At 33.2% G+C, this 14,850-nt stretch overlaps 2 protein-coding genes across 5 annotated transcripts; one reads left to right on the top strand and one right to left on the bottom strand.

Annotated features, from left to right (window-relative positions):
- Nucleotides 1-3,307: 3,307 nt before the first annotated feature.
- On the bottom strand, nucleotides 3,308-9,342 carry LOC110701793. Its single transcript, XM_021879421.1, has 3 exons — nucleotides 9,210-9,342; nucleotides 3,679-3,752; nucleotides 3,308-3,577 (listed from the first exon to the last, which is right to left on the bottom strand). Exons 1-3 carry the CDS (start codon nucleotides 9,340-9,342, stop codon nucleotides 3,308-3,310), a joined length of 477 nt encoding a protein of 158 aa, XP_021735113.1.
- Nucleotides 9,343-9,541: 199 nt separating this feature from the next.
- Nucleotides 9,542-13,161, top strand: LOC110701900. Of its 4 annotated transcripts, none has more exons than XR_002507423.1 (12): nucleotides 9,542-9,815; nucleotides 10,098-10,169; nucleotides 10,249-10,305; nucleotides 10,406-10,483; nucleotides 10,580-11,266; nucleotides 11,353-11,493; nucleotides 11,581-11,649; nucleotides 11,737-11,960; nucleotides 12,047-12,156; nucleotides 12,350-12,429; nucleotides 12,512-12,643; nucleotides 12,731-13,161. XR_002507423.1 is itself a non-coding variant. In XM_021879506.1 (9 exons), the coding sequence occupies exons 1-9, from the start codon at nucleotides 9,711-9,713 to the stop codon at nucleotides 12,123-12,125; spliced, it is 1,512 nt and encodes a 503-aa protein (XP_021735198.1). In that variant the 5' UTR covers nucleotides 9,542-9,710; the 3' UTR covers nucleotides 12,126-12,157. The 4 variants fall into 4 exon arrangements, 1 of the variants encoding a protein (XP_021735198.1); XR_002507422.1 differs by having other exon boundaries at nucleotides 12,293-12,429; XR_002507421.1 differs by having other exon boundaries at nucleotides 12,319-12,429; nucleotides 12,731-13,160.
- The last annotated feature ends 1,689 nt before the right edge of the window (nucleotides 13,162-14,850 follow it).

Below are 14,850 nucleotides of genomic sequence, written 5' to 3'. Positions count from 1 at the left end.
AATAATTTTTAAAAATTTTTTTTGGTGGTAAAATAAAACTTTTAAAATTTTTTGTAGTAAAAAAAATTTGTGATTTTTTTGTGGTAAAAGTCAAAAATTCTTTTTTTTTTTCTTGTTAATTGACTCATAACGTTCCTTTTTGTTCAATTCCTTACGCTTGATATATATCATGTACAAGTACTACACTCTGGCCTTGTTCTGATTTACTGAACTGAATTGAGTTGTTTATGAAAGAAGAAAATTGAAAACTGAACTAAACTGAAATTAAGCTGAAGAGAACAGACCTTAGTCATAGATTGTTACTAATTACTAGTACTATTATTTATTCACTTTTATATTTTTTTTTTAAAAAATGGAAATAATCTTCTCTTAAGTTTTTCAATATATTTTATCTATTTAAGCATTCTAGTCGAAACATTTATTGACCGTTGAAATGTTGGTTATATATAGTTTTAGTGAATGAAATATATAAAAAATGGACTCAAATTTTTTCTGCAAAAGATAGGAACATTTTTAAAAGGAGAATGTTATACATAGCCCTTAGAACTATGTAACAACTTTTTGGTGAGTAAGTTTGTCCAAAATTTTGATGTAAAGAGACAAAATTCTAAATGTAACAAATTAAAAAGCACAAAAATTAATGAAATTCTTTTCTTCTTGTAAAAAAAAAACACACACACACATACACACAAAAACAATTATTTCATATGTAAGTACATATTAAATTAAGAGTAATGCTAAGAGCTACATATAAACATTAAATACACTCTTGAAAATTGTATAAAATTAAGAATTCAGGACAAACACACGCGCAAATCAGTGTAATTAGAGTTTATAGTTTTATGATTTCAATTCATAAATTTATACGATTTTCTAGTGTAAATTTAATGCTTATATATTTAACCCTTGACTTAAATTAAAAAGAATGGATGGACCAATGAAGTAGTAATTATGATTTATATATGTTGTTTATTGAGGTTTGAAAACCATACAATTACTCTTTTTTTTAACCATTATACTCTTGTGTCAAATTAAAAAAAAAAAAAAACATTATACTCTCTCCATTCCTGAAAGTTTGACTCATTTGCAATTGCACGATTTTCAATGAACATCTTTGACCATGAATAACTCCGACTACATATAAGGGAAAATTATAAAAAGTTGATATTTGGATTATTTATACAGAGTAATAAGGAGAATTTGATAAGATCTTACATGCTGATTTATACCTATTGTATAACTTATAAAATGTGCTCAAAATTCTTTTATTTGACCACATAAATAGTAAGTGAGTAGAACTTTCAGAAACAAATGTAGTATCACCAAAATACCAAATTAGCAATAATTATTCTCAATCCTCGAAAGTCAATTATTCCAATTCTCTTTTGACCTATATCAAGAGTAAGTTGACCCAATGACCCAACTTCATTTTGTGTTGCTTATGAACTAAGGAACGTAAATTAAAAGAGGTCTCTATAAGAACAACAAATGACATGTAATAATAATTTAAGGATTGGAGATGATAATCATCAAGGAGAAGAAATTTACATTCAAAATATACTTCATAGAAAGAGGTTAATTAGTTAAATCATACAGATCAATATGATAGAGAATATATACTTGTTTTACTTTACAAAAAGTACTCCGTAGTTAATGGGAATTAGTACACCATTGCACATTTGCACCAAAAAAAATTAAAGGTTAGAAAACACCATCTCTCCGTTCCATACTTTACCTAAACAAAATATAAACCAACGTTTATACATTACATACCTATATATATATATATATATATATATATATATAGAGGAAGGCTCATGTAAGAACCCTCCTCTATATAAGAACCCAATCTTATATAAGAACCAATCTCAGCCCTTTATTAGTTTTGATCTAACCACCTAAAATGATCCTTTAGTAATGGCATTTCTGTAATTCTTCTTTTATGTTCTAAATTTTTTTGCCTACTCCTATGTTCTAAATTTAGTCTATTTATGTTCTAATTTTTTTTTTCCTATGTTCTAAATTTAGTCTACTTATGTTCTAAAGTTTTGTTTCCTATGTTCTAAATTTTTTCTACCTATGTTCTAAAGTTTTTTTTTCCTATGTTCTAAATATTCTTTTACCTTTTGCCTATGTTCTAAATTCAGTCTACTTATGTTCTAAAGTTTTTTTTTTCCTATGTTCTAAATTTTTACTACCTATGTTTAAAAGTTTTTTTTTCCTATGTTCTAAATATTCTTTTACCTATGTTCTAATTTTTTTTTTCCTATGTTCTAAATTTAGTCTACTTATATTCTAAAGTTTTTTTTTCCTATATTCTAAATTTAGTCTACTTATTTTCTGCTCATATAACTTAGTGCTAATTTAATTTGTTTTATTGGATTTTTTTTTTAAAAAAAAACATTTGAAGTTTTTTTAGTTATTTATAAAGATAACCTATGTAGGAATTGAACCTACATCCTCTATGCATTTGCATAGTGCTCTTCCAATTGAGCTAATAGGTTTTATCATATGTTCTAAATATTATTTGCATATGTTCTATAATTTATTGCTTAAGCTCTAAATTTTTCAATCTAAGCTCTAAATATATATATGTTCTAAACTATTTTCCTATGTTCTACATTTTATTGTTTATGTTCTAAAGTTTTTTGTCCATGTTCTACATATATATCCTATATTCAAATTTTTTTGTCTATGTTCTAAATTTTTCCTATGTTCTAAAGTTGTTCGTATATTCTACACCTATGTTCTAAAGTTTTTTCTACCTATGTTCTAAAGTTTTTTCTACCTATGTTCTAAAGTTTTTTTTTTCCTATGTTCTAAATTTTTTCTACCTATGTTCTAAAGTTTTTTTTTTCCTATGTTCTAAATATTCTTTTACCTATGTTCTAAATTCTTTTGCCTATATTCTAAATTTAGTCTACTTATGTTCTAAAGTTTTTTTTTCTTTCCTATGTTCTAAATTTTTACTACCTATGTTCTAAAGTTTTTTTTTTCCCTATGTTCTAAATATTCTTTTACCTATGTTCTAAATTATTTTTTTCCTATGTTCTAAATTTAGTCTACTTATGTTCTAAAGTTTTTTTTCCTATGTTCTAAATTTAGCCATACCAACTACTCACAAACACTTATACAAATCAAATTGACTTGATGTTCTAAATTTTTGTTTCCATATACCCTCCATCTAGGAGAGACCATTCTGGTATACCATTTTAATTTGACTTCCTTTAATTCACCTAAAGACCTTTCTCTAAACTTATCAGAACTTACTTGAAATTATTAGTGAATTGAACTAGGGAAGCCCTCATCAGAAATAATTCACCGTCAAAGCCCCGCATTTTAAATACCTCTTTTGCTGATCATAGCCAGCAATGGTATCCCATGATACCTCTTCTTTGGCATTACCAACAAGTGGTTCATCAAGGCCGAATACACGTACGCCCATGGCTTCCAAACTAGTAATTGATTTACTTATCGATGGTGTTCCTGTAGAACTACTTCTTTCTCCAGGTTTACTCTGCCCTGACCTTTCACCAGCTTTGCTCTGCCCCTGGCCTTTCACCAGCTTTGCTCTGCCCTGGCCTTTTCACCAGCTATTTGCATGATGGAGACCAGAGCCTCAAGCTCAGCAGGACTAAAGCTTCCTTTCTTTAGGAACTCAACCTTCTAAAAGTATACCAGCAACAAAAACATCAGTTCAATGCTAGATGCGAGCAATACTCTCTTCGATATCAAAATAGGGCATATAGCATCTATAAGGACAATATCAACTATCAAGGTTAAATTATAGGCAATAATTACCAGCTTATGAGGACTTTATCAGTGGCCTAAATATTAAAACACATAGATCGCTGTCATTTGAAATGTTTTCCCCCCCAACATTACTCTCTCCACTTTCTCTCTTTCCATTTGGGAGCCTGAGTGCTAGCTGACAAGTAACTATGCTGAAATTATACAGGCTAACAGAAAGAAAAAAAAATAGAGTTAATTGATAAAAGCAGATTCAATAACAAAATATAACTGAATTAAGTACTAATAGCGATGAAATTGAAATAGCATAAACAGATATGACGTCCAAAATATGTAAAAAGAAAAGCCAAAAAAGATGAAGGAGCTTAAACTTTGAAATCACCTATCCCTAATTTGAACATCCATTAGTGAACCACCATTGAGGCTTGAAGCAAGGTTTTCTATCAGTCTAGGGATTTCGCAATAAGCCGGTACACCGTCAGCCGGCGAAACAGCCTCATAGCCATCACCGACAGCAGTGCTGGCCTCCACCAGCCATTAATTCGAAATCGAAATCCGCTAAAATCAGCAAAAATCGAACCCTAAATTCGAACACTAAATCTCCGAAATTCGAAATCTAAAATCGAACTACAAATCCGCAAAAATAAGCAAAAATCGAACTCTAAATTCGAATCCTAAATCCGCAAAAATCGAACCCTAAATTCGAACCCTAAATTTGCAAAAATCGAACTCAAAAAAATCAAACTCCATGCGAAATTCATTAAAATCAAATCAGAAAAATCGAACTCATGCAAAATTTATGAAAATCAAAACAGATAAAACGCAAATATCAAATCACAAAAATCACTGAAAATTCGTGAAAAAACAAACAAATGGTCGAATATAATCATACCTGAATTGTGATATCTAGAGTTTTTTCGCCAAAATTTGCTCTTAATTTGTGAAATTTAACTTATTTTATGATTGATGTTGTTGATTTTAACCGAGAAAATGAAGGAAAATTGTTGAAAGTTCTTCGAAGTTCAGCTTCTGGCACTTTTGAGGAGAGAGAAACTCACAAACAGTTAGATTGAGGAGAGAGAAAGTGAAAGCTGTTTGAGTTTGAGGGTTTGTGATTTGTTTTAATCGTGGCCGTTCATATCAATCTAATCTTACGATTAAGATTAGTTCTTATATAAGTAGGGTTCTTATATAAGGAGGGGTTCTTACCGGATCCCTCCCCTATATATATATATATATATATATATATATATATATATATATATATATATATATATATTTATTTATTTATTTATTTTTATTTATTATTTTTTTTTAACGCAAAAGGATTTCTGAGTAAAATTTCACCTTTCACTTTTCATCGTTTGGAGATTGTCGGTAGGTATTAAATATTTTCCGGTGGAGTAATTATTTTTTTTTTATTTTTTTATTTTTTAAAGCTAAATAAAAATAATGACACATACTCCTTCTCCTTATAAAATAAAACACTGCTAATTAAAATAACTTAGATTAGACTAAAGTCAAGCAACTTGCAACTTGCAACTTGTAACTTGTAGTCCTGTATTTTCTCAAACGAGCAACGCTTCCATAGTAGACGAAAAAGCTTCTCCAAACACTCTTCAAAAATCATCCATTACTCTTGATCAGTACAGGTATATATTGTATATAAATGGTATTTTTTTGGAATTAGATAACTTTTATCTTATCTTTGGTTGTGTATGCAATTGATAAGGGTTTAGGGTATTGTTCAGATGTTTGAAATTTTTTTGGCAAAATTGTTCAATGTACTAGTAATTATGTGTGATATTATGTTAGATTGAAGATAGTTAATATGCTTATCCCCCAATTTTTGTGGGATAGGGTTTTGTGGTTTGCTTGAATATGGCGATCCCTCCGTTTCATAATGTTAGTCCCATAAGGAATCAATCACATAAAATAAAAAAACAAATATATTTGGAATCTAACATTAAAGTACAACATAATTCATAATTAGTTTACCTTATTTAACTTTTTTGATTTTTTATTAGGAAAGCACAAGTCATAATTGCATAATTTAAGGTAAAAAATTCTTTACTTAGAGTTATGTCATTAATCTACAATTAATTAATTCCAAAAAAATCAAGATATAAATTAAATATATTCAATATGGGTAGATCTTTTTGAAACGCTCAAAATAATATATGGGACTAACAGTATGAAACGGAGGGAGTATTAGATTAATAAAATTGAAAACAAAACAGAGTAAGAAGACGTGAGTTTATAGGCTTTTGGATATGCAATTTGTATAATAAAAAATGTTTGGGCTATGAATTCTAAAAGGGGCTTATTTGGTCTAAAATTGTTCCGTATGTCAATATTGATAATCTATAAGTTTTAATTAATTCATAACTATATACTCTATTTATCTTATGTAAATAATAGGTACTGATTAATATGGAACCAAAACCTTGCATTGTTGTTCATCATGGTGGATGTTGGAAGCTAGTTCAAGGTGTTATGGAATACAGGGTGGGTTTACAAATATATTTAATGATGTGGCTGTTTTTGATCTAGTTCATGGTATTTTTTTTTAGAGTCAAAGTCTAAATTTTATCTCTTTGACAGTTGTAATTAACAAATTTAGGAGAATTTTTCATTAAGTGACCGGATTTTTGAATTCCGGTGACCGATAATCCCCAAACGATGAAAAATGAAAGGTGAGTCCCCAAACGATGAAAAGTATGAAAGGTGAGTCCCCTAAAATGCATTTTACTCGTCTTTTTCTTATACACATTTAATCGTACGTTGTAGATCTTCTCATCTGGTCCTATGAGGATTAGCTCCTTCTCATTTATACCCTTTAAATGTTTTCTGAGGTAGCTCATTGGAATTGTCTAGACGTATCACATATATGTACATGTTAGACGTTGTAATAATATTTTTACATGATTATAGACATATTCTAGAATAAAATATAACCAATGAATTAATCTCATGGCTAATAAAAATGGACTGGAAAATTATATTGTATGTAAGATTTTCTTACCATTCGATATAACTTGGAGACATAGGTAGGACGCATGATAGCTTTGAAATGAGGGTTTTGGGATTTGAAGGCTTCGAGCCTTTCCATAACACTTATCATATCACCAGCCACAACAACTAAATGGAAAAAAAAAGGGGGGTAAGGAGATGTATTAATAACCTCGTTATAACACTTTTCAATCTTTTCCTATGTTTATTAAGGCTTTCTATATAATAACACTTTTACCAATAGATTAATAGATCTAACATGAGTACATGACCCAATTCAAACATTCAATTGGAACTCTATTATTTAACCCCAATGATTAGCACTGTGAAAACGGTTTGACAGTTCGGGTTTGGTTCAGTTTGAAATCGGTTCGAAATTAAATCGGGTCGGTTTGAAATCGGTTTAAGTGTCTCGTGGGTTGGTTTCAGTTCGGTTTAAATAGTTATCGGTTCGATTCGGTTTTGGTTTATTCTTGAGCGGTTTTAATTCGGTTCGGGTTGTAAACGGTTCGGGAAGTAAATGGTTCGGTGCAGCCGGGTTGCAGTTTGTTAACGGTTCGGTGTAAACGGTTTTTATACCGGTTCAAACAGTTTCGGGTTGGAAACAGTTTCGAGTTAGAAACGGTTCGGTTCTTTTTTGGTTCAGTTTTATTTTTGTTCGGTTTGTTAACGGGTTTGCCTTTTAAACGGTTTAACGTAATTCGGATCAGTTTCATTTCACGTTTATTAAATTATGGTTCAAAACGGTTTCTTATTTCAAAAAGTCGGTTTTTAATCGGGTCGTATGGATTCGGACAGTTAAACGATTTTGGTTTGACATTTCATATTACTTGCTAACCTTTTGCTGGTTAACAAGTTTTATATCAAGCCGAGACTTCATCACTTTATATTTAGGCATTAGGCATTATTTTATACACAAATTCTCATCGATTTCAAAAATACATATCATGTTATTTCAAGTTTAGTCATACTGATGTTACTAGTTTATTACGAAGTAACGTAGATTATAAAAGTTTAGTGTATTAATGAATTATTATTGTTTTACTATCACATTATTAGTTGCTTCTTATTCATCATCTAATTGATGTGTCATAATCATGATTTGATGAATTATTGTGACATCGAAATTACAGTTTGATTTATAGACGGTTCGGTTTGTAAGTGGTTCGGTTTATAAACGGTTCGGTGCAAACGGGTTGCAGTTTGTTAACGGTTCGATGTAAACGGTTTTTTCCTCGCTTCAAACGGTTTCGGGTTGGAAACGGTTTAGGGTTAGAAACGGTTCGGTTCTTTTTCGGTTCGGTTTGATATCAGTTCGGTTTAGAACTGGTTCGGTTTTTATACGGTTTGACATTATTCGGATTGGTTTGATTTCAGGTTTACTTAAATACGGTTCGGGTCGATTTTCGGTTTTACAAAATCGGTTTTTAATGGGTTCGGTTCTCATTTGGGTCGGTCGGTTTCGGACAGTTAAACGGTTTCGATTTGAAATTTGACAGCACTACCAATGATATTGCACATTAGTGACATTATGTACTAAGTATGACCTATTCAAAACTCGAGAATAACTTGATCCACCGATATCTAACTAGTTACAATTTTACAAAATTTTAAAGATGATCTGACTAGATTTGTTTTGTTTTGAATTTGAAAACGCTCAACATAAACTTTTTATATTTTTATTTTACGGTGAGCACAAACTTAGGGCCTGTTCATATTTACTTAATTTCAGTTCACTTCAGTTCAGTTCAGCTCCAATCAGTTCAGTTCAGCTCCTAATTTCCCTATCTCATAAAATATTCATTTCAGCTCAATTCAGTTCAGTTCAGTTCAGTTCAGCTCCAATCAGTCCAGTTTAGTTCAGTTCAGCTCCAATCAGTTCAGTTCAGTCCAATTCAGTTCAGCTCAGTTCAGTAAATGTGAACAGACCCTTATTTTAACACAAATTGACTAAGCCCGAACCGGATAAAACCAATCCAAATTTGACCTTTTCCACACCTTACAAATTCTGAAAGGATATTTATTTGACATTAATTGACCCTTATGTGACATAAATCAAATTAAATTTTTGTTATTAACTCCACCCTCCAAGCTAAATAGGAGTATTTTTTTTGTGGACATTAATTTAAAGTAAAGACGGATCAATATCATCAAATTAAAAAAAATATCATCAAATTTGATGTGTAATAATTAATTACAACTATATATACGAGCGAGTAATAAGGCAATGTTCTATCCACCTCATTTCCACTTTTTTTTTTTAAGACAAATGAGTTTAAATTAATTCGAATAAGTTTAGGAGGGATACCCAAGTTCAATTTTTTCAACTACATGCAATAAGGTACTCTCTGTATAATAATATTCCGTATTGATAAGTTCATATTAGTTTAAATAACTATTTTCGATAAGATTAAAAATTAGAACAAACCATAACTATGATTATATACCTGGTGATGAAATAGCAGTGTCATTATCATCTTGACCAATCATCTCATCATCATAAGACGAAATTTCAATGATTTCTTGAGCTTTGATATAATTGTGGTACACATGATCATACTCAATTTCACAACCATTCATGCCAAAAATAGTAATATGGAACTTTGAATCACTTTCATCATACTTGAATAAGAGTAAGTTACCATATTGCAAATCCAAATTGATATATATATCAACGAGCAGCGTTGATATAGGGGTGTTGTTGTCAATTCACGTATTAAATGAGGGTCAGAGTTGGAATATAGCTTTTTCCTCCGTTTTATGTCCTCCGTTCTGAAAGTGGGTCTGTTATTATTGGACGTTAACAGACGTTAATGTTTTTTGTTTCTCTCTCTTCGAAACCCTAAGTTCAGCTTTCTCTGTCTCTGTCTTTCGAAGCGAATTCATGGTTTTTTATATATTTACACTTGATTTGGTTGGTATACTGGGAATTTCCGTTAACCGACTGGATGTTGAAGACTACCGGTATCGAGGATAAGAAGACTGAAAATGTTATGGAGCTCAATTGTTCTGATGAAGACATGTTCGTAGTAGAAGTCGGATCCAAAATTACGGTACCATTCGTTTCATAATTAGCTCGATAATGTGACTAAATGCAATTCAAATTGAAATTAGTAAAATGAGTAGTGTGGGAATGTTAGTAATGTCGGAAACCAATAATTGGATTGTTAAATTTGAATTTTTACCTTAATTTAATTAAATTTGTATAATGTTGCATCTTGGTGTTAGTAATTTTGGTGTTCATTGTTTTCTGTTGATTAATTACCACTATTGTTTACAATAGTTATTGAATTTGTATGATTTACTGATTTATATGTAATCATGTGTATTTTTAGCATAAACGTTTGGAAGGGAGAAAAAGTTTAAAGAGGAAATCATTTGGTACTCGAGCAGGTTGTATTAAACAGGTATTAAGTAGTGTTTGTTTGTTGTTTTTGAAGTTGTTAATCTTATCCTTGATAGAAATTGTTAAATTTGATGTATTAGGTTGTTGCTTCTTACAAGGAGCCACCACTGAAGAGTCTATCTCCTGAAATTTTTAAGGTATTGCTGCTGCTGTATGTAGTAACCGTTCTGTTTATATGTTTGAGCATCATAGTTTTCATTGATGATGGATAGGTCTGTATATGTTATGTTGTTGTAGGATGAGTCATTAACGATTGGTGGGCAAGTAAAAGCTAGAGGTCAGGTGTTAAAGACTCGAGAAGAAGCTAGAAGTAGGGTAAGAATTGATGTGATACTGGTTTTGCATACAACTTCTTGGGTTTGTATGATATTCCCTGTATATATTTCAATTAGCCTTGTTATCTTGTTTCAGCCGCCCAACACTACATGTCGTGTTGAGACCTTCGGAAGGATTTGTCAAACTTTCGATGAGCGTAGGACTCTCTGGGTTGTTGAAATGGGGTTTGGGGGGCTGTTACATTTTGCTGGAGACATGCACCTCCCAAGGCAGTTATCTTATTGGCTAATGAGTTGTATTGATCCTTTGAACTACACATTAAGATGTGCAGATGGGAGGGTGTTTGCTCTTTCAAAAAACCAAGTACATTGGGTACTTGGTATTCCAAATAGAGGGATGTGTGTACCATGTTACAAATCTTTACCGTTTGCTAGAAAGGGTAAGGTTCATGAAATAATGGGTAGGTATGGGAAAGCATGGAGTAGTAAATCAAACAAAACAGGTCGACAGTATAAATCTGAGGGCATCCCTGTGGATAGGAAATTAATGGAGAGGGTTGAGGGTTATTGGGGGGAAGAGGATGGAGATGAGTTTAAGATGTTGTTTTTGTTACTTTCACTGGAGATGTTGTTGTGTCCTACACAGTCTTCAAGGCTGGCTTCAGATCTAGTTCCATGTTTAACATGTGCCTCCGAAGCTTCGGAATACGACTGGTGCAGTCTTGTCTTGAAGAAGCTTATGGACAGTGTAGCTACATTTGCACGCAGGTTTTATGCCAGTGGTTACGCTAGTGGCTGCGGAGGATGTCTTATATTCGCAGTGGTATCTAAATTTATTGTCTTTTTAATTGTGTTACTGTATATGATATTGTCTTATCAACTTTACTGGATGATATTTCCATGGTGCAGGTTTTCTATCTTGACCGCCTTGAGAGGCAACCGGTGAGTTGGGGGTTGTTTCCGAGGATACAAGCTTGGACAATGGACGAGATTCGATGTGCTGTGAAGGAGGACCGCATGCCTGAGGGTGGTGACTTCGGGGTTTTTGGTGTGAGTGCTAATGTCCCATGTTATTTTCCTTTTTGCCATTTTTCATATGTTATACTGAAGAGTAATGGTTTGGCAACCTGTTTATAGAGTTTGGATGTGGCGTACGGTGAATCACATCCCCTATTAGCAAGGGACACACAAGGACCTGATGTTGAGGTGCGACTGCAGTCCATGTTCATTGAAAATGTTTTGGCTCTCCATTATGAGTTATTGTTACTTAAAATTGATTCTTCAACTTTGCAGGATCCCTTGGCATTAGGTAGGTCACGGAAAAGGAAGATGCCCACACCCAGGCGCGTGGCTATGAGAAAGAACCTAAGGCAATATCGTTTACGAGATGAGCGAAAGGAATGTTTTTTTAGCCATTCTTTATCCAGCTGTCATGCCTCGAATACAAGGGAGCTGAACAACTGTTTCAATGGACGGGAATTGGTAATAGATGCTTCGTTTCATGACCGTATAAAGAGGTATGTGCATAGTTGGTTATGCCTCACTGTTGCGTTTAACTTAAGTAGTTGAAGTTGTGTGTAACTATCGGTTTCATTATCCTTAGGTCTATTTGCTATGATGCTGCTAAAGCGTTCAAAATGGTTGAGGATTCATATCATTGCTTGGAAAGTGTACTTAAATGACCTTCAAGTTTCCAAATACTCAGTGCAGAGGGTAGGTGTTGTTGTGGGTTTATGTGACTGCAGATATTTAATTGAATATTCCTTGCCCTCTCCCCCTCAATTCCCCCGTTCATTTGTGTTTCTCTGTGTAAACTTGTTCATTGGTTCTTGATTATAATGGATGCTAGCTGAGCAACGCATATGCATGATGCAGCCTGTCAATATTATCTTTGGTGGTGGTGTAGGAATAAACACCGCTTGTATGCACACATTGAGAAGATTGATAGAAATCGGTTGTTGTGGAGCAATGGTCCTTGTTTCGCATGTGAGTAATTGGCATGTCTATATTTTTTTTGTCTGTATATGATGTTTTATCAGCGCATCTGATTTGGCTATTCTTGTACCAGGTGACTGGAGTCGTAAATGATAGCTGTTGTCTGCCCCACTTATCAAGTGTTGCTGTTTTCTTAAAGAGGCGCTGTTCTTTGGAATTGTACACCACACAGTCGCATTAGTCTTTCGTATTTCAGAAACAAACTGTTAGTCCTTGCACTCTATTCACCTTTGTAAATATGAAACCAGTTACAGGTTTTTTGAAGATTAATATGGTTAAATGGGTCGTGCAGGTATTGAATTTTGCTCAATTGTGTGTTGAACTTCGCCTTAAATCACCTTGTAAGGACTCCCGTGATGATGGTGTTAACATTATCCTGCCACCACTGATTTTGTTCCGCATTATCCCATCAAACCAGTCGATGGATTTCCAGAAACAATAAGTTTTCCGACAACCCTGTCTTCATGAAGCTACTGTTTTCAATGTATTTTTAGTATCAATGTGTAACTACCGCTATTTCTTTGTTAATTTTAATAAACGAAAGTTAAAAAATTCATAATTTTTAGAGTTATGTCCTCTTCGCCGTATTCATCTTAAACTGAATCTGTAGTCGTATTGGATTTGCCTATAATTACCAGTAATAAATTGGGCTAATAGGTCCATTCACGTGGCCGTCTAATGTAAATGCTGAACTCTAATTACTAGGTCCACTCAGTTCGTTAATGAATGTTAGTGAAAATGGGTTCACATAGTTTTAATTGAGTATGTAATTATTGGGCCTGGGCCCTTTTTTTGCATTGGTATGAGCTATATTGCACAAAAACAATCATGTATGGGCTTCTGGGAGTCCTTTTAATACTTTTAGTTTAATGGTTCATAGTTTATCAAAATAATTATTAAGTAGGAGGTTAAATTTAAAACATAAATTTATTGATAAATGGGCTACACCAAAATGTAGGCCAACATTTCTAACTTTTAAATGCCCATTACATTGATAATTGGATCTGGCCCAGTAAGTAGCCCAAAATTTGAAAATATAAAATACATTGACAATGGGGCTACCCAAACAGTTAACCTAAGTATGCAGTGATGCAGTAATGTAAAGGGTACATGTTATCAACCAAATACAACAGAGAGAATTCATGGTTGGGGTTTTATCCCCCAGGTGGCTGATTTTAGAGTTGAACTTTGCAAATTCACAACAAGCTCCTTCGTAAATGTCATTATAACTGCACCACCCACATCATCTGATTTTGAAATGCCGCACACACGGTATGGAAAGAATCCTTGAACAATTATACGAGCCATTTGTACGGACACCCTTGTTTCTGTTAATATTACCACATCCGGCATATGCAACTCTATTGCCGTGTACATCAAAGGACCGAACTCCTCCCTAGCCATATCCCTACAATTCCATATAAGAAATTTTGAGTTGGTGACCCTTAAATCAACTATCTGTGGGTCAGTTACATTTACCATTACTTTAGTGATTCTCCCATCTAATCTGTTGCTGGAGTTTGGTGACCACACCAGAGACAACTGAGTTGCATAAAATGGGGCGTCCACCTTGAACAACTTGAAATCATTCCTGTAACTTTGTAGGCTGAGGGAATGTTCCCCCTTTGACAGCAAACACATCTCCATCACAGGGGACGGATCTATTATACCTTTTATATTGTATTTGGTATTATCTTCTCTGACCCTGGTCCTTTCAGACCACCACAGGTGTTGATGAACCACCTAACGAACACTTTAAACACCTTTGGATGGATAGCTAAGTCCGCCAGGTCGGGTAAGTGAGCTGGTGTTGTGTAGTTCCGAGGCACCCAATGCGCCCACCGCCACCCCTCTAGCTGCTTCAACTGAATCCACCGTGATTATGTTTACCATCCCCATGGTTAATTTTTGCTAAAACACCCTTTTTCACTGGGTTCTTAATGTAAGATTTTGGTAAATTATTTTTGGTCAAATTGAACGTATTTGTGTGTATAAGACCCCTTAAATTTTTCTTGAATTTGTTTGAATTTTTGGGTTCTACGGCTTGAATGAATGAAACAGGTATTTGTAGCTGCCTTTTAACCATTTTCATCTCCTGTGTAATCAATCGTAGGGAAACGGATGGTCTTGTTTCCTTTCTGTAATGTGAGGTTGTTTTATAGTGGTCATGCAAATGTGTAGTATTCCTTGGTTCTTTATGGCGGCAAGGGTGTTTGAACTTTCCCGCAACTCTGAAAAATTAGAACTATGTGGATGGTTATAAATTTTGTCCTTGAATAAATCCCGCTTGTTTTTGCCGCGAAGCATTCCACTTCCTCGTTAAAGAGGTGGTTCCTGTACATAGTTCGATATGGACTAGAAGGTTTAAATCCAATTGTACTATCGTAACTAGAATTCATTTCGACAAGAATA

This window comes from Chenopodium quinoa, unplaced genomic scaffold, assembly GCF_001683475.1.
Source record: "Chenopodium quinoa cultivar QQ74 unplaced genomic scaffold, ASM168347v1, whole genome shotgun sequence".
Lineage (NCBI taxonomy): Eukaryota > Viridiplantae > Streptophyta > Magnoliopsida > Caryophyllales > Amaranthaceae > Chenopodium > Chenopodium quinoa.
This window is presented reverse-complemented; position numbering and strand designations above follow the sequence as displayed.

Coding starts and splice junctions, on each gene's coding strand:
- LOC110701793 (XM_021879421.1), bottom strand. CDS start 9,342: ATGAATGGTTGTGAAATTGAGTATGATCATGTGTACCACAATTATATC. Junction 3,753..9,209: donor CACTGCTATTTCATCACCAG/GTATATAATCAT, acceptor TTGTCCTTATAG/ATGCTATATGCCCTATTTTG. Junction 3,578..3,678: donor AACTGATGTTTTTGTTGCTG/GTATACTTTTAG, acceptor TGAAAAGGCCAG/GGCAGAGCAAAGCTGGTGAA.
- LOC110701900 (XM_021879506.1), top strand. CDS start 9,711: ATGTTGAAGACTACCGGTATCGAGGATAAGAAGACTGAAAATGTTATG. Junction 10,170..10,248: donor GAGCAGGTTGTATTAAACAG/GTATTAAGTAGT, acceptor TTGATGTATTAG/GTTGTTGCTTCTTACAAGGA. Junction 10,306..10,405: donor TATCTCCTGAAATTTTTAAG/GTATTGCTGCTG, acceptor ATGTTGTTGTAG/GATGAGTCATTAACGATTGG.